The sequence below is a fragment of the Paramisgurnus dabryanus genome, chromosome 8 (assembly GCF_030506205.2).
Source record: "Paramisgurnus dabryanus chromosome 8, PD_genome_1.1, whole genome shotgun sequence".
Lineage (NCBI taxonomy): Eukaryota > Metazoa > Chordata > Actinopteri > Cypriniformes > Cobitidae > Paramisgurnus > Paramisgurnus dabryanus.
The window spans coordinates 41,387,792-41,410,680 of record NC_133344.1 but is presented as its reverse complement, the minus strand read 5'-3'; the positions used below and the strand labels follow the sequence as shown (position 1 = coordinate 41,410,680).

At 36.3% G+C, this 22,889-nt stretch overlaps 1 protein-coding gene and 2 long non-coding RNA genes across 4 annotated transcripts in view; all 3 read right to left on the bottom strand.

The window, feature by feature from the left end:
* Positions 1 to 5,154: 5,154 nt before the first annotated feature.
* LOC135770558 (uncharacterized) lies at positions 5,155 to 6,719 on the bottom strand. The gene is made up of 4 exons (XR_010542695.2): positions 6,652 to 6,719; positions 6,384 to 6,555; positions 5,519 to 5,691; positions 5,155 to 5,361 (listed from the first exon to the last, which is right to left on the bottom strand). It is a non-coding gene; the product is annotated as an uncharacterized lncRNA (long non-coding RNA).
* Positions 6,720 to 14,651: 7,932 nt separating this feature from the next.
* LOC135770557 (uncharacterized) lies at positions 14,652 to 15,557 on the bottom strand. Its single transcript, XR_010542694.2, has 2 exons — positions 15,379 to 15,557; positions 14,652 to 14,950 (listed from the first exon to the last, which is right to left on the bottom strand). It is a non-coding gene; the product is annotated as an uncharacterized lncRNA (long non-coding RNA).
* Positions 15,558 to 19,819: 4,262 nt separating this feature from the next.
* Positions 19,820 to 22,889, bottom strand: part of LOC135771541 (protein NLRC3-like) — a 48,890-nt gene continuing 45,820 nt past the window's right edge. The window contains exon 9 of one of the 2 annotated variants that reach the window (XM_073815630.1): positions 19,820 to 22,037. In XM_073815630.1, the coding sequence (XP_073671731.1) occupies positions 21,929 to 22,037 (109 nt within the window). In that variant the 3' untranslated portion in view covers positions 19,820 to 21,928. The remainder of the gene's footprint in view (positions 22,038 to 22,889) is intronic. The other variant, XM_065281844.2, reaches the window with a different exon arrangement.

Genomic DNA, 22,889 nt, shown 5'->3' with positions numbered 1-22,889 from the left:
AATTTTGTTTTGTGTATATGTTACTTTCCTAATACAATAAATAGCTGTATAATATATTGTTCATGACTTTCCAAATTATCTCTTATTTTTCCAGAAAAACCTTGAGTATATACAATGATGCAAAATTTTTTCCTTTTACTGTCCACAAAATTCACAAGCATATGAAATATTAAGCTTAAATCTCTCCAAAACATGTTTAACCATATAAATTCTATGTAGAACTTTGTAAGACACCTTAATTTTATTATTGACACAAAACTTGTTCAAAATTTTCCATGTTTTATCCCAGTATGTTACCAAATAAGGAAAACCAAAAAAATCTTGCTGCAGGACAGGAAACAAAACAAAGGGTATTTCTTATAATATTATTGCTACATTTTTGTTTCAAGATATTAATATTATTGATGTATATACTACCACAAAAGTCATCCATATTAATTTGCAATGAACTAGAATTCTTTCAAAGAAATAAAACACTCTTTGGAACTGCATCAAGAACAATAGCAAATTCGCTTGGCTTAACTGGTAATTGAATTCAGTGTATGAAAGCAAATACTCATCAGAATTTAACAACTGTTTTAGCAAAATAATCCCCTCATTAATCCAGGTTTGATAAATAATATGTCTTTGTAATTCCAAATGCAAAAACTGTGTGGTGTGAAATTGTGTTTATGTAGCGCCTGTCTATGATTAACCAGAACATTATTAACAGAAAAATTGCACTTCAACAAAGAATGTATGCTTCCAATAGTTTTAAATATATATTTGGGAAATACATTCCACTTTCTTTATTCTTCATTAAATCTATTAACCATCTAATTTTGAAAGTATTATTGAGGATACTAAAACCAGAACCTCTATCCCCCTTGCTCTTTAGTATTACATATGAACTCTTTCTTTAAATAATGGGGCTTTTTCTCCAGATAAAATCATACAATATTTTATCCAAGTTTTTTATTACAATAGGAGGCACATCTAATGATAAAGAAGTGTATACAGATCTGGAAATACAGTACCTTCTGCCTTGACAATAATACTTTCCCAAAAATTAAATTTCTTTTTGGTTTTTTTAATAATTGGTTCAAAATTTAACCGGCTTCTTTGATTTTCATTTTCGCAAATAACTGTACCCAGTCCCAGATAAGTGAATTGGTGTTTAACTGGAATACCTTCTATATGTGTAAGGAAGAAGACTTTAAGGGGAAACAAAGCAGATTTATCTAGATTCATTTTAAGAACAGAAACAGCAGTGAATGCCTCAATAACCAAGCTATTACATCCATTATAATGTTTTCACTGCTTTCAAAAACAAGTCACCAAAACCCAACACCTTAACTTTAAAAATAAAATTCAAATGTATCAAATGCTTAAAATAAATCAATAAATAAAACTGTCATAATTTATGAGGTGATTATAGTCAATCATATCCAAGACTATTATACCTAATATGACGGCCTTGTATAAAACCAACAGAAAGAAGCCCGCACACTGATAATATGCTCCAATATAATGATTTAATGGTTGAAACGTTGCAACATTAAATCATTATATTGGAGCATATTATCAGTTTGCGGGCTTCTTTCTGTTGTTTTTTCGTTGATTATTTGTTGCCCAGCACCTGTACCTAACATTTTTTTTTTTGGATGTGCAGTCCTTCTCGTTAGGTTTTTTGATCTTGCATAAAACCAGACAGTTCTTAATCTATGAGTTTGTTTAAACCTTGTTTTAATCTTCTGGCAAAAATGATTGCAAACTATTTACTGTCATTATTGAGCAAACCGATTGGCCTCCAATTATCAATAAATAACTTTTCCTTGTTAGATTTGGGAATCAATGTTATAACGCCTTGTTTTAATGAAGCTGGCAATTCACATTTATTTATAGCTTCTATAAAAACTAATAATAAAAAAAGTTGAAAGTTCATTCGAAAAAGTCTTGTAAAATTCCCCTGTAGCCCATCGTTGCCTGCTGATTTGTCGTTTTTAAGCAGGTAAATACACTTTCTCAACTACTTAATATTAATAAAAAATTTAAAAACTATCAATACTGGAAGTAGTCAAGGTGGAGGAATACAAATTAGTATTAAACTGGGCAAAATAATTTGAAAAAATTTAATGATTATCTACTGTTTCATTGTTGATCATTAATTTTGAGACAGTGGGCAAATTCAATGTTTCTCATTTCTCTTCTCGAGGCCCAAATTTTTTTTTCCCCTTTTTCTAACCATTTAAGTCTAGATCTTACAAATGCTTCTCTTGCTTTATCCTCATATATGTTATCTAATTCAGTTTGTAATACATTTAATTTCGCAATCTCTGTAAAACTCAAGGCTTCCCTTTTAATTTTACCCAAATTTAAATTTCCTCATGATTTCTCTTTTACATTTTGCTATAAGTTTTCCTTTGTTAATAGCTGCAGTTCTAGTCAAACTTAATTAATTCCCAGTATTTTCCATACAAATTTTCTTTATATGCAACTGTCCTATTTCTCAATCATTTGTTTAATCTGTATCTTGAAGCCTTCATTTTCTAGCAATTTACTATTTAATTTCCAATAATTATTATTTCTTTTATCTGATTTGCCTTGCACCAAACCTACTTCAATAAATATTCCTTTATGATCTGTCATTATACACGGTTTAATCAGGACTGAGGTCACATGATTAATTATATTGTTAGACACTATATCAATACGTGAGCACAGTGATGAATCCTTGTTATTACTCCATGTATATTCCTCCCTGTTGGATTTTTATATCGCCATACATCTATAATACCCAATCTAGAACATACATTGACCAATTCACTTCCAGGACCAGAATTTCTCTTAGAAGGCCATCTATCGTGTGTTTCATCAGACACTGTATTAAAATCCCCTCCCCATACAATTTGGTCAAAAGGATATGAAAATAAAATGCTGAATTCTAGAGTCAATCTGTGAAAAAAGTATATTATTGATGACTTTGTTATTGGTGGCATAACAGTTAACCAAAAGAAATAACTTATTATCTTTTACTATCACAAGTAATATCCATTTTCCACAATCATCTTTTCAAACTTTAATATCTGCCTATCTTGTAAAATAGCGACCCCTGCCGATTGATTACTATCAAATGACAACCAAATCGACAGATATACAAAGCCCAGGCATTGGTATCGGGACTGAAAATGTCGGATTGTGCATCCCTAATAGCTCCTCAGCTGCTTCCTCTATTGTAAAAGAATACTTTGTTGATAAAGTTACAGTCATTCAATTTACACCTGTCACTATGGTTACAGGTATCCGTTCAGGGTTTATATTCATACATACTGCATTAGAGCTGTGACTGTAAGCTGCTGTGTTAACAAAACAGACCCTGGCTTATTCGTTTATGTGTACTGAATAATATGATATACAAATTTCTGAAACACTTTTCAAAAAGGTTATATTTGTTTACATTAGTAAATGGATTATATAACAAAAAAAAAAACAATTAAAAATATAGCAGAAAATATAAGCATTTATTAATTCTTGTTTATGTCATTACAGTAATTGATGTTAGTTCATGGTGCATTAACTAATGTTAAGAGTTTCAACTTTGATTAAAAAAATGTATTAGTTAATGATACAATTAATGAGATTTACAATTAATAATTAATAAAAAGATTCATTAATGGTGGTGATATTCATATTTTCATTTTATATAGTTGTAGAGTTATTTAGCGGTTTCGCCAGCCTGGTTTCCACCTCTTTAACCTGTTGCCCTCTGGCAGACGTTTCAGGTCCATACGGGCCAGAACAAACAGACTCAGGGATAGCTTTTTCCCTAAAGCTGTCACCATATTAAATGCAACTTTGCACTAATGTAACATGAATGATAATATTTTGCACTGATCCCTGCACTACTACCTTAGTTGTTCCTTGGACTCAAGTATGTGCTAATTTACACTGTCCTAATTATGTGTGCACCTTATTCACCTTATTTTTCACGGCAACAAGGGCGGCACCATTGCGCTCATTTTGTCAACGTAATTCCGGCCGCATAGAAGATGAGCAGCTGAGGCAGTGGCTGAAGGCGACCCGTTAAACTTAAAAAGTTCACGCAAGCGCCTTGTTTGTTTCTTACCAATTTTAACGGACGGGAAGCCGACTGAGGAACACCCTAATCCCAAGTAATGGTTTGACTACGATGTTCCGGTAACTTGAAGCCACGCCGGGTGTTGATAAGGTGGTCAGTTTCAGGTAAGCTATCTTAGCTAACTATGTGCTCGTTCGCCTAACGTTAGATTTGTGAAGTCCGTTCTACACTGTAAAAAATTTCCCTGTAAAATAACAGTAAAGAGCTGGCAGCAGAGACGCCAGCAGTATACTGTTATTTTTACGGTATTTATACGTAAAATGACTTTACGGTAGTAGTCTGTAAACCAGAAAAACTGTATTGTTCTGTATTTATATAATTTACAGTAAAGAGCTGGCAGCAGAGACGCCAGCAGTATACCGTTATTTTTACAGTATTCATATGTAAAATTAATTTACGGTAGTAGTCTGTAAACCAGAAATACAGAATACTTCTGTAGTCACACTGTTAAATAATTTCACAGTCTAATACAGTAAAAATAAATGCATTTTTCTGTGATTTATTTAGAAACTAAAATAATATTGTTTAGGTTTAAAGTAACAACCTAAACAATATTATTGTAATTTCCAAATAATCACAGAAATATGCAGCATTTTTTAAATAACATAAATTTAGTCTCTAAAAATTCTTCATTGATATTTAAAATATCAGTCTCCCATGAACTTGCCCAATGAATTCCCAGGGCTAAAGACAACTGCTTAAGATATGCATTATTGTGAATATTATGTAAAATAAGCAACAAAAACTTTCAAATCAAACACCTTTATTTCAAAGAGAAATGTCAATGTCAACATGAATACAAAAAAGTAAAGAAAATAAATCCTGTTGGACAATGTTGAAAAAGCTTTTTAGTAGTAAACAGAAACAGTAGTTTCTTGCTTTAGACTATGGCAATAAACGTACGTTCTTAAATTGCTCGTCAGAGACTGCCCCTAATCCTAACCAAATGTGAAGGGCATAACATATAGTTTACTTTTTGAAAACATACCTAAGGCCATTTTAAAAACTATTATAGTACAGTAGAACATTTTGTCAGGATGTATCAATAATAAGCATAAAAAAACATTTAGGATGAAACCGTATAGGCACATGTGCCACTGCAAGCTAGACTTGCAGGTTACCTCTTAAAATTGTCCTGTGAGGTAGGTTTGTGTTTTTACATCTTAGTTCTTGTGGATCCAGAAGAGACGATCATCACTTTAGTAGCCGCTGTTCCTCTCTGCAGCATTATTCCAGTGCTGCCACTGTCAAAGAACAAAAAACAATCATACTCATAAATAAACTAAACAATCACGAATGTAAAGTATAAACTCCAAGCGAATGCTTATAAAGTTAAAAATACCAGTTTAATTGTGGCAATGCCAGACTGTCAAAAAAATGAGAGAAAGATTATATACTCACCGATCTATATGAAGTTCCATTAAAAAGTCAAGGAGATTCTTCAGTAGCATGGCCACGTGTGTATTTAACTGCAGAAGACGACTTCTGGACGATCACACCTTTCTTCTTAGAGACAATCTTGTCTGATGATTTTGGCATTTGTTCCTCTCTCTTGATTTATATCAATGAAGTGCCTAAATCAAAAGCAATTAATTGTTTTTTTGTCTTTCGTCATTGCACAAATTGAGTGGATTTAAAGGAATAGTCTACCCTTTTGCCATATTAAACTATGTTATTACCTCAACCTAGACAAATTAATACATACCTATCTTTTTTCAATGCGTGCACTGTACAGCATGTTGTGAATGTGTTAGCATTTAGCCCCATTCATTCCTATGGTACCAAACAGGGAAGCCACCAAACACTTCCGTGTTTTCCTTATTTAAAGACTGTTACATGAGGAGTTATACCAGTAAGTATGGTGCCACAAAATAAAACTTTTTTTTGGTACCATAGAAATGAATGGGGCTAGGCTAAATGCTAACACATTCACAACAAGCTGTACAGTGCACGCATTGAAAAAAGATAGGTATGTATTAATTCGTCTAGGTTGAGGTAATAACATAGTTTAATATGGCAAAAGGGTAGACTATTCCTTTAATGACATCAAATGGAATTATAATAAAGTCTATACCCTGTGTGTGTGTGTGTGTGTGTGTGTGTGTGTGTGTGTGTGTGTGTGTGTGTGTGTGTGTGTGTGTGTGTGTGTGTGTAGGTGTTGAGGCTTGAAATGTACAGTACTAATTCCATTTTATGCATAAAATACAGACACATTAATTTAATTGTATATATCTATATAATGATGGCAGGGATTGAAGGGGTTTACCTCTGAATGAATTCCAGAGGGCAGGCTGTCTCATCTTGATACTGAAGGCTGAAAATGTAGTAGGTTGCAAACATAGCAGCAAGTCCAATTGCAAATGTTGGTGTGATGCCCTCAGAGCCCTTAAAGGTGATCATCCAACCTTTAATTGTGACTTGCCTTGTTGCACTTGAAACTTAACAACATGGTAATGTAAACATTTGTAAACTCAAGATGAATGGATAAAATATACAATGTGTCTATCAATGATTCTAAATTAAATGTATATTACCAGGTATCAGGCGAGGACTTGCAGGAAGACTGAGAGTTGTCTCAACGTCAGCTGCAGTGGCAGATACCTGAATTTTTAAGAAGAAAATTTATAAAAAGGACAATAATTAGTAAACACTAGGTGGAATGTAACCAAGACGTGAACGAGGTACCTACAATCAAACTTCTAAATAGATTTGACATTCAAAATTTAAAGGGTAACAATTTATCTTTTTAACTCCATGTTGTCACACGTAGCTTACATGCAGCCTTCTTTGAGCCAAAAAAATATTTACACCTCTCTTTTTACATATGTAGTAGTACTCCCACAAACTAGTACACACATTGCATTCACAAAGAGTCCAGAAAGACAATATTTTCACACCAATTTGGCGTTTAAAAAGAAAAATGCAAAGCCTTGACTATTCAACTTTAACCAAACTACAATTAGCTTTATTTTCTTGTTAACTGTTTGTAAAACACTTTTCATTAAAAGTCGACACAAACAAAATAAAACTCATCTTGGATAGTCGATGTTCAAATAATCCTATGGTTTGGTTAAAGTAAATTTTTTAATAAGTGTTGTTTCTCAAATTCAGAAGTAGCCTACGGCTAACTTTACCAAAATTAAACAAAATACCACTCAAAAGTAATATTGTTTTGGCTATTCAAATCTAAGCCTCACTGTTCAATGACATGTTTAAATCCCTAGCAAGAGAAGCTTCTATCAGTTGATATCAAGCATTTTTGGCAATATGAATAAGATTTGAATTACCGTTTCATTTGTAGAAGACCCGATGAATTTGATGAAGAACACTTGAGAATGTGCAGCACATCATCTAAATTGTACGTCCTCTTCTGGAAAATCTCCAATCCAAATAATGGTTCCCGAAATTCCATCCAGGGGTTAATGACAAATTCTGTATTTTTTTAAAGAAAATTGACCAAAAGCAAAAGGCTAGCCTCAATTTATAAAACTAATATTGCTTCTGACCGTGCTCCAAATTCCCCAGTCAACATGCATTTTCGAGAAAATACTGTATTGTCCTGTAATTTAAAACATCAACTTACTGTTGAGGGCCTCTGTCTTGTTGCTCCAATTTAAGCAGCCCACAATGCATTGCTAATTACAGTACTAAACTGTTTAACATGAAAACAGTATTTTAGTGTTGAAAATTGGCTGTAAATTTACGGCAATTGCTTACAGTGTACGAATAAACTTAATATCAGTAACGTTAGCTAATAAAATGCAACTATTTTGAATGATTTTAATTGCCCCGTATATTTTTATATTTACAATAGTACAACGAGATATTAAAGTACATTACATTCTTACAGTAGCTCACGTGATTCCTACAAGTTATCGAGATTTCGGATGCTAGGAGGTCAGTTCATTTCTCATTCAGATATTGATAATGACATATTAAACGACATATTATTTAACACTGAAGTTAGAGGTTGTGTGTATAATGTTACTGTCTCTTTTTAATGCATCTCTTTCACACTGTTCTGTTTAAGTATGGGTGCCATTTATATATTAATTCTCATGATGCAAGTTTATTTTAAAGGCTAACATAAAAATGTTTATGGTTATATTATTTTCACAGATGCATTGATGTTTAGTGATGCAATGGACAACTGTGAGGATGATACAATCAACGTGTTCCTAAACTGTGATGCAGAAACACAATGGCCCTCATTTATCAAAAGTGCGTACACCAAATTTCCAGCGTACACCTTGCGTACACCCAAAACCACGGTGACTTTGAGATTTATCAATATGGACGTTGGCGTACGGCATGCTCAAATCCTACGCCAGCTCAGGAGGTGGTGTACGCACATTTTGAGTTAGTGCAGAAATGCGCAAAAACTTCCTAACACCACAAAACGTACTGACAAACTAAAATATATGATATATTATGACCAACTGTAGTAATTATAAACTTAAGTGTTTATTTTTATGCAACAATGTTCAATGTTTAATTTGTGAGACTTTACCAAAGCATTTGATTTGTATGCATATGTATTCCTTCAGTTGAGAGCCTGTGCGCTTTACCTGATGTTTCAGAGCGAGCATGTGAACGGAGCTTAGTGGTAGCGGAGCGTTGAGCGGTGCGGTAATATTACCATCAAAGCGCCTTTCCGAAAATTCCGCTCCCTCAGCACCGCTCGTTGAACCCAGAACGCCCTTTGATAATTTGCTAGTTCGAGAATCTGTAAAAACGTCTAGCAATAAGTTATGGAATTCAAGCCTTATAAATGTAAAGTAAAAATCAAAGTTAAGATTGAGCAGGAAGAAAAAATTGAAAGGGACTGCGGAGAGACTGTAAAGAGTTAGCAAATATTCTTCCTGGAATCTGAAGCGGCACATTGCAAGAAAGCACAAGGATGTGCTACGAAAACATGGTAATGCAATAAAAGGTAAGCTAGTTACGTACCATTCGATGATAAATAAATACAGATGAGGTAAGGTAAAATGCTTGTGTTGAATGGAGCCGTAAATCCGATCATGATGACATGCGGACAAAATTATGGCCACGAATAATTTTTTATGCTATGGACACTTCTTTTTCTTATTTAGTCTAAAGTATGGCCATAAATTTAGAATTTGTTCCCAATATTCAACAGTTTGTTCCTTGGAATTAATTATTATAATATTTAGAATATTTCGTAATTACTATTACAATTATTATTACTTCAAATTATGAATGAGCTTAGCTAAAACATGTGGATGTCGTGGAAACAAATTGTTAATTTGAATTATATCCGGAGCTCCGTATCAAACTGGATCTAAGGTACAGCTAACAAACAACTGTATGTAAATACAGAACAACACACTACAAAAGTTACTACATCATTTTAAAATATTATATAAAAAAAATTAACTGAACCATTAAGCAGACATAGAATTTTGATGTAGGCAACAGTAAATAATAATAATGATAAATAATTATTCTTCTAAATATCAATTACTAATAAAAATAATAATAAGAATATTACAAATTGTCATCCAATTATTAATGTGTCTTTAATCCCACTCTTTAAACTGCCAAATAAAACCATTTTGTTTCTTTTCACTTACCCGGATTCTCTTCTTTGCCGTCTTTCGTGTGTCAATGGCGTAAAATGAGGGCGTGGGGGAGGCGGAGACTTGAATTTATATGGGCTTGTTATTCTAATGACGCTCGGCATTTATGAAGGGCAGATATTGCGTACACCTGAATATCAACGGTACGCACAGTTTCATAAATCAGGCGGTGAGAGGAGTGTAAGCATAATCTTACGCCAACATATACGCCCGTTTCTACGCAAGAATGATAAATGAGGGCCAATGGGAGGATCCATCCATCTCTGACCACAATTACACTTTAAAATCACAACTCAACCTGAAGCCACCTATATCTGATATGGGAAAACACTGGTGCGGTTTCCCGGACAGGGCTTATCCTGGTCCCAGGCTAAAATGCATATTTAGGCTACAATAATTTAAAAACACCTTGTACTGACATACCTCAACATATATGAGTGCCATTGTTTTGTCACAAGATGTGCACCAGTCTTGTTTTTTTTGTAGGGTTTGTAAAAACTAATATAATTAAGGCCTAGTCCTGTAAACCCTGTCCGAGAAACTGCTTCAATGTGTTGAGCTGGCACAAATGTACATAACTCTGCTGAGAAACAACCATCTTTGTCAGCTTTACACAGGGTTGATATTGCATACATTACATTCAGTTGCCAAGCACATCACCAGTACATACACCAACAGCTTCCAGATAAACACTTGGGATCAGCTCCTGATGTCTCTGATAAAGCTGCGTCTTAATTTTTTGCAGGGTGGCTTTGCTAAAAAGTTAGCTGTTTCTTAGTCCATAGTTATTTTTATAAACCTTTACAATGTGACCTGATGTTACCTGTTGTAAAGTTACATTAAACATTCATATGTGATCAGATGTCATGCAGTGATATTAAACATTTACAGTGTGATCAGATGTCATGCAGTTATATTAAACCTTTTCAATGTGATCAGATGTTACCTGCCATGCAGTTATATTAAACCTTTACAATGTGATCCTCTCAACCATCTGCACACTGTCTGCCAATATCATCCTACTTGGAGATATGAATATTCATGTATATTCTTCCACCTGCCATTCTGCAACAGAATTTCTTCAATTACTCGACTGTTTTAATCTGACACAACTTGTCAATGCTTCCACTCATAACAGGGGCCACACTCTCGACCTAGTCATCACAAACTCCGCCCATCTTAGCGATCTCCTGGTGTATGACCTGGGAGTTTCTGACCACAAGGCAATCTCCATGAAGATGTCTTTACCAACTGCCCTCATCAAGCCCAAACACCAAATCTGTTTCAGAAACCTGAAAAACATCAACCCGGAGACTATGGCATCCGACCTTCAGCATTATCTTTCTGTAAACTGTTTACCAGCTATGGAATCTGTGGATTACTATAATAACACACTCAGAAGCATTTTGGACCTCCATGCCCCAGTCATAACCAAAACAGTCACTTTCTCCCGATCAGCCCCCTGGTACACTGGTGAGTTATGTAAAATGAAAACAGCTGGGCGTGCCATCGAGAGTAGATACAAAGCCACAGGTCTCACTGTACACAAGCTCACCTTTCGGGAACACCAGAAAGGCTACTCAAAGTCACTCACAGAGGCGCACTCACACTTCTACTCAAACATTATCAGAAACAATCCTGGAAACTCCAAAAAGCTGTTCTCCACCATAAATCATCTTCTCAAACCACAAACCTCCTCAATCACAGAAACTACAGAAGAGCACTGTAATAATTTTCTGGACTTTTTCAAAACAAAAATAGACTCAATTTATTCTACTTTTCCTGGACCCACAACACTACCCACCCACAGCTTGCAATATCTGAGCCCCTCCATCACTTCCCAGAAATATCACAACAAGAGGTTGAGCTGTTAATTAAAAGGTTGAATCCCACCACCTGGGCCCTTGATCCCTTTCCTACATCTCTAGTAAAGTCCTCTGATTACCATTGTAATAAACCACTCTCTTCAGTCTGGAAATGTTCCATCTGTCTTTAAAACTGCCATAATCAGACCACTTCTCAAAAAAACCCACCTTTGATCCAGATGTTTTTGCAAATTAAAGACTCATCTCTAATCTCTCTTTTCTCTCCAAAGTATTGGAAAAAGTTGTTGCCGTCCAACTCCAGGAACATCTCAAGCACAACAAATATTATAGCTTATAGCATGGAAACAGCCTTGTTGAGAGTCACAAATGACCTATGAATGGCAGCTGATATGGGTTGCCTTCCCTTCTTATACTCCTCGATCTGTCTGCGGCTTTCGACACTGTTGACCATGGAATACTTCTAAACCGGCTACACCAAACCATTGGACTTATGTCACAGGGTGACTATGATAGGGCGGAACCAAAAGCGGCGGAGATTGGTTTCACCCAAAGATGGTTTCTGCCCGGGCCGAACATTACAAACAGCTTGACTTCCTGGTTTCTGTGGCAACACAATCGGGGCCTTACGAGCAGCCGTGTTGTGTGTTGTGAGTCTAGCACTCAGAGTTGCGGCCCTACTGTGGAGAGAAGCGTGGGCGAGCCGGGGAGATATACTGGAAGTCTATACAGAGAGCCAACGCTGTGAAGCATTGACATCGCACGTGAGTAACGCTGTACATTGTACTGTGCAGAGTGGAAGAGGGTATACTATATTGTGAGTTCAATGAACAGTTGCGGCCCCACCGTGGAAAGAAGCGTGGGTGAGCTGAGGAGTACAATTCAATTAGGAGTAAACGCAGGAGGTCCGGCGTCTATAATTAGGTGCTTTTTCCCTCTACTGAGAACATCGTCTAACCAGCCACACGACGACCCCGGGCCGAGTTTGGCTAAGTCCTTAGTCACTTAAAGTGTGTGGAGTGTCGTGGGTGAGTCTTTTGTCTTCATTGTGTGTGTGTACACTTAAAAGCTTGCAGTGTAGTGCTGTGCTTGTGATGACAGAAGCCGTTTCGAGTCCAGAGGAATCGTGAGGAGATTACAGCACGTTGAGGCTAGAAGAACATGAGCCACGGACATGAGGAGGAAAAGTTAAAGTCCCAGTAACCTGTGAAATTCTTACCTCTGCTCACAGCCACGAACCTAGAGGATCCAAATGCCCCCCCCCCCTTACTATGAAGGCCCGAGGACTGGGATGTTTTTTTTAAATATTTAATTCCCCTATTACATTTTAATATTTAATAAAAGTTGTTCAATTTTAATACTCTGTCTGTCTGGTCCCCCTCAGCCATATAATTTGCCGCTATGGAGTCTCATTTCACTTCTATGCTGATGACACACAATAGTTCATGATTTGTGTCCCAAACCATGGGACAATATAAAACTATCCGAGCCTCGTATGAAGTTTTAACCGTGCTCCTAATTTAAAACATTTATAGCAGTAGCGATATTTGTCATTTCACTAAAGTTATAGTGAACTACAAACAATCTTCTAACCACCAAACTAGCTACCGAATGCACTGTGCCATGTTAGCAGCAGAAGGCAGTTGACAAAATGCGGAAGAGCGAAGAATAAAAAATGGGTGGGGCGGAATAAGGTGAATACGGAGCTCCTTTTTTAATGTTAATAAAGGCTTTCCATTCTATTCTATTCTAATCTGTAATGCCCCAAAAGCATTTCCAACTTTGCTTGGACATTCTCGTGCATGATTCACAGCCTGTGCTTTAATTAACTTATTTGTTATTTAATGTAGACTGCAAACTACAGGTTTTTTTTATTTGTAATTTTTTTCCTCAACTGCTTGTATTTAATGTACAAAAGACATTTTGAGATGATTTAGTTTGAAAATGTCCGCTCAAGTGCAAGAAAACAAACTCAGTTGGCATTTGCGCGCTGCCTGTCAGTTACTAGCAAGCTTGAGATGTGGATTGTGCTCGCACTTGAGGTGCGCACAAACAAAACTTTTCAAACAACACGTGAGTAAAGAGATCGCATGAGATCTGTTTCGGATCTTATTGTGCTAACATATTTAATTTGGCCAATCGGGCCAGTCACTGTTGTACCTCTGCTAACACACATTAAAGTCGCAATGAAATTGAAATGAAAAACTATATATATATATTTTTAATACTGTGGTATTATTAACAAATGACTTATCTGTGAGCTTCATTATTTTTAAAAAATTAGTGTGTGCTCATAATCTTTAATCAAAAATGCAAATCTCCTCCCCTCCTCAAAACGATCTCTCTTCACTTCTGGTCAAAAGTATGGCAGGTGGGCGGGGTCCGGGAGAATATCGCAATGATTAGCAATTAGCAACATGACCCAACTTCAAACGATCCAATCAGATCTCGATGGACAAATTCAAATCCAGCCCTGCCTTTATTTCATCTCAAAAGCCGTTTCATTTGGATATATGTCACCACGGGGAAAATAAGGCAATCGCTACTCCGTTTCACGCTTTAACACGTTAATTATATTACCAATGATGCACGGAGCAATCCCCAAAATTCCAGCAGTAAGCAAAAGCGCCTTTAAGCAGGGGCGGATCTACCGGGGTGGCACGGGGTGGCAGTTGCCACCCTAACTAAAAGCATTGCCACCCCATATGCCACCCCAGCGCTGGTATCCCAATATATCTAATATATACCCGAGTAGGCTCTTTTAACCTGTTAGCCAGCACTTCTATTTTTGAGCATTTTCTGAAAAATGACAACTCCAAACTAAAACGTCTGCAGCTCTTAAACCCTATGGTCTATATTCATAATTCTGGTCTTGTTTGAAACTAGACACTTGACATATTGTTGCCTAATAGTCATAACAACTCAGAGTAGTAAAGAAACAGAGTAAAACAAGGTAAAATATACATTAAATGACTTCCGTTTTTCTTTAAATAACATTCACTTAGCAAAAAAGGTATGAAATGGTCATCTGAGACACCTGGGGACACCATATAGGTAAACTGAATGTCTGACCATGCTGTGATTCAAATTTGAGAATGATACTCCAAAAAATGTTGTTTCTGTGAGCTTTTATTTCAAAAAAGTCCAGGCGTCCTTTCAGAAAAAGTGCACTTGGAAACTCCAAATATACACATGATAACAAAATGACATGATTATCAAAAGAAAATGAGTCAGGACTACATATTACATGATGTATATCAATTCAGAACTTCTCTGCCCACCAAAGCACATAGAAAAAACTATTTCAGAAAAAACATTTGCACATTATAACAAAATACTTGCTATTTTGAATGTGGTCGCTCATGAATGCACTCCAGATTCCAGTCCTCCTCTGGATGTCAGCTGAAGACCTGTTACATCACATCACAACACAACACAGACACACACAAAGCAAGAGAGGATTTTAGTTTGAGTCAAAAGTTAGAGACATACAACTATTTGTATGAGAAACTATGATGTAATATACATGAACATAATACATACACACATTACATGAATATATTTATAATTACAAATGTCTTATGTTTGCCAAATAACCTATATTTCTCAGCTGGTAATACTCATATTTTCCACCACATATCTTGTTTTTAGTTTGTATATTCTGTGCATTTGATTCATATAGCTATAAAAATGATTCATTTATATAACATGTCATAGAAAATGAAACCATGTAAAACTCGTATTTTAGTCATCTCCACTGTTACTTTATAATCAAAACAGCTAACAAGAAACTAGAAATGTAACGTAAAATAACTAATGAACAAAAGAATCCACTTACTTTATCCAAGCGAGCGCAGCTGAGCTCATAGTCCGGTCCATCTCTCGTCGACGACGCGGTTTCGTTTATATCCAATCTTGTATCTTTGCTCCGCGATCATGCTCTTTATCAACTTCTCCAAAACACTCTCAACACAAACAAGTCCTCTGCAGTCGACAATCCACAATGGAGATGTTATATCTAACCTTTAGCACTATTCGGACGGGATTAGTTTTCCAAACAACGTTTGAGTTTCAACGTTTCCCCCAGGACGTCTGTGATTTTATGTATCGATTCGGACGGGATTAAAATTCTCAGGCTATTCCAGAGATGGGAGTGTCTGTTTCCTTATTTGGGCGTTGCAGAGCACGTGCTCTGGAAACGCGTGTTTGTAATGTTTAATATTTTGCTTTAAATGTAAAATTATGACAGAACATGTAATTTATTAATTTAATTTTTACAAATCAAAATAAAATATACAAATCCTACTAAAGTAACGTTAGCCTACGTGTTTTATATAACTGTCTGCTTATAATAAACCCAAAGAAATGAAGAAATAATGCAATAACAATTTATTATCTTTAATAATTAACATTAACATTCCGGAGTTGAACAACTTTGAACGGAGTTTCTTATAACGTTAATGATATTACAGTGGCCAGTCTTAACAGTGTTTGATATTCAGCTCGTCTTGATTTAATTATTTTATTTTTCCGAATGCGAAAAAACATCCATATCTGAATGAACAGGACTCAGGAAATACAATATACGCGCATAAGTAAGACCTTACGGCAGATCACGGTGGCCAAAACACGAAATGAACAGCGTTTTCAAAAGATATTGCGGGCAAACACAGACATTTGCATCCGGACGGGATTAAATTTCTCAGAGGACCTCTGAGTTCGGCGAAAAACAGTAGGTAAATTGCTCTGGAATTCTTACGGAGGTCGTCAGAGAAAAACACAGACATGGCCGATTCGGACGGGACTAAAAACACAGAGGACCTCTGAGAAGCACCATTTTCTCAGAGGTCCCCCTGTAAAACTAATCCCGTCCGAATAGGGCTTTTGAGAGGTTTCTCAGCGGCTCCGGAGAGCCTAGCCGGCTGCTATGCTACCCAAACAAACAAACGCGCAGGGAGGGGGCGTGGGCATTCCTCTCCATGCGCTTCTGTAGATTTGCGCAGAAGTACACTTTACTGACGTAAATTGAATCCTTGTAATCGTTTCATGATTGGTTACTACCCCTGCCCATCAAAACTTTGCTGGCTAAGCATTGGCTGGCTTTGTTTTGGCGTAATCCAGTCAAAAGCCTATGGTTAGCTGAAGGACATCTGTCTGGGCAAATCGGTGTTCCCGATTCATTTTGAGTTGTCAAACCTTATCTGATTGAACAAAACAGAAAAATAGGGCGGGATATTTATCGGAAGAGTCCAACGAAGCAGGAAGAGATGGATTTTCACTGATAAAACTCGATATTTGATAGAAAATAAACATGATCGATCACACTTAGCGGACGCGCGGATGTAAATAAAGGAGGGTATTGCTGGATTTATCACTATTTTTCGTTGTTTTGGATTAAAACGTGGGATGCTTTTTGAAGAGTGGACCCTTACGTTGCAATGTACGTTGAAGTTTTTGGGAATTGTCAGAGATGATCAGAACCATATGGCAAGACATGTGAGTACCCACACCCATTTTTATATGCGTTCCGTCTGCATTTCATGTAACCCTTTCCACACCAGTGTATTGATTGCAAAAATAAGCTCAGAACATGAATTTTGAGTGTTTAAACTTTCAAATAATGTAAAGTTTATGATTGTTGATTGAATATTTGATGTTAAACAAAGTACAAAAACACGTAAAAACGCCCCCTAGGGACCGCCGCCGGGCCGGTGCGTGTTAAGAATTAACCAGAAAGGCAATGGAGTTTTTCTCTACGTGTGTTTAGGGGTGGGAGACACATATCTGACGATGATTGGTGTGTGTGTCTTAGAGGGGGTGGGACAATGATGATGATTGGCTTAATTTCCATCATTAGCCAACCAGAGGCAGCAGAGTTCATACACAAGCACGAACAGTCAGTCCCAGCAGAAAGTCTTTTACAGTATAAAAAAAGTCTGCGCAGTCTTGCCAACTTGGTGACTTTGTCTCTAGATTAAGAGACTTTTTAGACCCCTTTAGCGACTTTATTAAAAAAGCAGCACGGACAAATCTAGCGATCTTTTCTGGCGTGGTTGGAGACTTTTGGAAACGGCGGTGAAAGGATGCATCGCCCCATCCAAGGCACTCACATGCAGCTCAGTTCTCGCGCTGCAGTCCATCCCTCCGAGTCCCACAAACCCGCAACAACAGAGCGATGACAAGTACAACTATCTCAAAACAAAGGTAGCGGACGCAAGCAAAAAGTATAAAAAGCACAAACGTTACTTTTCCATCGTTGCGGTGAAAGGCAAGAATGTTTATGAACGTGCAACTTATGCCCATGAAGAAAGTGTCTCTTCACGTCTGTAGCGAATAATTCTGATCTAATAAAGCACCTCACATCATCACGTGCTGCCAAATAATTAGTGGTTTCTCTTTAGTGTCTTTAAGTGATTAAGTTGAGCATCACACCAGCAAATCAGAGTACTGAATACGGTCATATTTTCAAGATAAATGTTGCTTCAGGATAAAATACAAAAATTAAACTGTGATTGTTTAATATTGCCTGAGGTAACGGTAGTTGCTTGGTAGTTATAACTGAACTGCAGGTTTGTGTAAGCAGTAAATATCTTTAAAGCAGTTCTTTCTAGCCCGTCATCTCTTGTTAGCCTCTGCAGCAATCAAAATATTCCATACGTGCATATGAAATCGCTCGTTATGATATAATCTAATGTTTTTATTTGTCTTCATTAAGGAGACAAAACTATTCAGTGTTGTGTATGTTTAGAAAGCTTGAAAGAACTTAATGTTGCATTTTCCAGGATACTATGAAAAGAAAGGCTGATATCCATTTGTTTTAACCAAAAAGAATAGAAAAATCAAATATTATGGGAGTGGAAGGTACAAATAAAACAGAAAAATATGTTGTGGAAGAGAGAGGAGTAGATGAAGTCATGAAAGAAAGAAACATAGAAATGGATGGCGAAGAGCTAAAAAGAAGTGAAAAGACAGAAATCCATCATGAAGTGAGTGAAAGGATTAAAGAAGAGGATTATAAGAGAAAGAGATGTGTGCCTTTCAAATATGTTTTATATTAATATAAACTAGGCAAACCTATTTTATTTATATAACAGTCTTTATACCATTATGTTCAACCTTAGTCATCATGGTTACAGTCAGTGTTTTTAGATATTGGTAAGCTGTATTAACTTAGTATGAAGACAAAGGGTGCTACAGTAGAGATGCTAAAGGTAGCTGCTTGGGTACTTACTGTATAGGAACATTTGTTGTTGCGTTTTTTTATGTTATAAAAATTTGAGGTCCAGTGTATAGATCCCTTAATCACCCACGTCACTGTGACGTCACCGCTCTAGCTGGAGGCAAAAAATAAGTAGGAACTCATAGCTGACGCGCTAAAAGTTTGAGTTTTTGACTTTAAAATGTCATCTTGTTGTGTTCTTGGCTGCCAGATTAGAAGGAACCGCACTTTTGGTTCAAAAATAAAGTTTTACCGGATCCCGGCAGACATTTCTTCACAGAAATCAAGAAGACGATTGTGGTTGAATGCAATACGGCGTACAGACTAGACGGAGACGATCATAAATAATACTCGTGTTTGCAGTGCACACTTTATATCAGGTAAAATAATCTATGCATATGTACTGTTGTGTTGGTTTTATCTAGTACAAATCAGCAAGTTTCTGTTTTATAAGTGAAAAGTCGCCAACCGCGCTATTGTTTAGCTTAAATGTTAAACAAACATACAGCGATAGATGTGTATGCCATCGTTTGAATAGTCTCTTAAAATAATCCACATTGCTAATCATAGTTAGCCCAGTGATAGGTTACATAAGACAGTAAGCCTAGACAAAATTACCCAAATCCACCTGAAAGTAATTCATATGTTGTATAGGAAATATCTAAAACCTGGTTAAAATCGCAAGAGTTAATTTACAAAAATACCTGTCACGGTCCCGCAGAATCAGTGACTGTTCATATTCTGACAGATCCGAAACTTCTTCTGCATCCATGTTTAATAAATCCCTCCTAAAACGTGCTAGTTTAAGCTTGTCAACATAGCCTCTGCAGCTCTTTCTGCCTCCAGCTAAGTCCCGCCCACACAAATACGTCACATTGTTTACCAACTGTAAAAGGGTCTATACCCCGAATATAGTATATACAGTATATAATTTCTTGTATCCACGACAACCATGCAAGGATGCTTACTTCATTGCCACCCCTCGTAGTTCTCATGCCACCCCCTTGCCACCCCATAAATAATTTTCTAGATCCGCCCCTGGTGCCAGCACGAAGAGTCGGGCACTTTCGCCCAGCTCAAGTGACCAGAAACGTTGCCGATGCTGCTCCGGACCCATCCCACCCTGCTGGATAACTGCTCGTTTCAGGTCTTTATAATTCATTAGGTTCTTTACCGGCAACTGGTGGGCGGCAAGCTAGGCTTCTCCCGACAGCAGGGGAATAAGCCGCAAGTGTTAATTATTGTAATATTTTTTTGTAGAACAATGGTAATGCAAATGGCAATCAATATGCCAACAAAAATAAAGGTCAAAGACAGATCTAGTGTTACAGTACATGTGTGACGACTGTGAAGAGGACAAAGGAAGCTTTCTTTAAAACAGACTTTAATATAAATACTCACAATAGACGGAAGAAAACTCACAAAGCATCACACAGACTGTAAGGTTTCGGAAGAGGAACAAAACTGCAATCATTCCCAGGTTTCTGACACAATATGTCTGAGAGCGTTGCTAGAGTACGAATATATTGTATTGCAATATGGACCGTTTAAGTATTAACACTAAATCAAAACTAAACAACAGATTTGTAAATGAAAAGGTTTAATTACAGTACTGACTTAAAGTTATAATTGAAATGGTTACACTATAACATTACTTATTATTACACTATACATGAAATGGTAAATAATACAAACAATTGACTGTTTCAAATGCATGTGAGATATTACCTGATAAGATAGAGAACAGAGAAAGAAAGAAAGTTTAGAAGAAAGAGAAATGGAACCTAGGCCTAATGGCCTGAACCCCAGTGAAGAAGAAAGGAAAGGGCAAAGGCCAATGCAAAAGGCAAAATGCAAAAGCCCAGAGCTCATAAAAACCTTCCTCTATCCCTTGACCATGTGACTAAACCTAACTTGATACATTCAAATTGACCGGTCACCTTTAGCCCCCAATGTACTTGACCAAACCCAACATAATACATTCAAATTGACCAATCAGAAGACCACCTTTAACCCCCACTGTATTGGATAAACAGTTGTGACAATAGTCTTCGATCACTATTAGCATAGGGGGTTGTGACCAAGTAATAAATTCCTATATTTTTAATCTTACACAGACATTAACAAGAACCGACCAGGAACAGAACAAAAGGCAGGGTCCAAACAAGGAGCAAATTGGATAATTAATAGAACACAGGTTTAAACTAACTAACTAATTAACAGAGGAAAACTAGGACACAGAGGGCAAAAGTCAAAGCATGATATAGTAGGGGAGAGCGGGGCGAAAGTACAATTTTTCAGAAAAACTTAATTTTAAAAGATAATGTTTTAGACAGAGATATATTTTGCTGTAGTCAATAACTCACAAATGTGGTCGATCAATACCATGTGGAATTTTGAACAAATGTAAAACGACTTCAGTATAATTTCAGCTGGGACAAAAGTAACAAACATGTGGGTCAACAGCAACATAACAAAACAAGATTTTTGTGTTACACTTGTTTTTAGTAACTATACATGACTATGTCCTTGTTAATATGTAACTGCAAACATATTTTGTAATTTATCTTTGTAAAAAATAATGAAATTACTTTTTTTTTCAGTTTTATCAAATGTTTCAAAAGCAACCAACAGTACAAACTATTGTTGAGAATAAATTTTTTTTTTTCAACAGTTTGAACACTATTAAATTTTAAATAAAATTTGAATAATACCAATTTTCAACATATACAATAGTACTAGCAGCGGGACAAAAGTAACAAGCTTTACTTTTGTTCCAACAGGATCTACTCGCATTTAAACCTGATTTACTTTAGTTTTGAAAAACTCTGAGAAGTCAAACTTTAGGATGTGTTAGAGCACTAAATAACCTGTAGATTGATCAGTACTGTAACACATGAAATGAGAAACACAACGCGTTATAAGAAAAATTACAGCGTTAGGAATTTACTTATTATGGTTGAAAACACCTTTCTGGATCTACACATGGAAAACGATATTTTGTTGGTATGTTTTTTTCTTTAGAATCTTTTTTTAAATTATTTATATACATTTTATGATTTAATTGTAATTTATTTATTTTTATCAACTCACGAACCCCTGCATTTCCCGTGAACCACCAGGAATTTGTAAAATTCTAAAACTCAGAGATAATAGCTTAAGTTCTCAATTAAAAATTATTTCCTCTTAGGTCCAGTTGTGTCTGGTGTAATGGGTTTGATTTCAGAGCTGATTCCAGAACAGCGTAACCTTCATCTGTGATATTACAATGGGCAAATCTGTAGAGAAAAAACAACATTCTTCAGTTCAGACACACACCATTATTAATCAATCAGCACCCAGCATCCCAACTGTTTCTATAACTCATGATGATTATGACCAGTGTTGGGCATGTTATTAAAAAAGTAATTAGTTATAGTTACTGCTCACAAATAGTAACTGAGTTAGTAACTGCATTAGATCAATATAAAAGTAATTAACAGGAAAAGTAACTATTGTGTATATTTAAAATTTCAAATAAATCAAATAACTTAAAATAAACTACTAATTTTGTGGCAGCATGTGACGATATGAGGTGCTTCATTAGATCAAAATTACTTGGCATTACTTTACTTTCTGGGCATAAGTTGCACGTAAAAAACATTTTTGCCTTTCACCTCAACAAGGGAAAACTAGTGCTTATTATACTTCCAGTGTTTGCGAACATTACCTTTGAGATTTGCTGTACTTGCCATCACTCTGTCATTGCACTAGTGTGCGACTTAGAGGGACGGCTACGCAAGGTACGGGCTGCCTGTGAGTGCTTTGGGACGGGATGGGGCCCACAGCAGCAACACCCACTGTTCGTTGAGAAGAGAGAACGATACGTGCTTTCACGTCAGTCTCCAATAATGCCAGAAAAAGTCACTAGATTTGTCCTAGTCGCTTTTTTTAAATAAAGTCGCTTAAGGTGTCTGGAAAGTTAAAGCAAGTTGGCAACACTGCCAGGACTGTGCATGTGCGTGAACAAACACAAGCACCACTCTGCCTCTAGTTGGCTAATAATGGAAATTAAGCCAATCATTATCAGTTTTGTGTCTCACCCCAACACACACGCACCAGAGAAAATTTTTTGCAGGTCCCACTGTCTG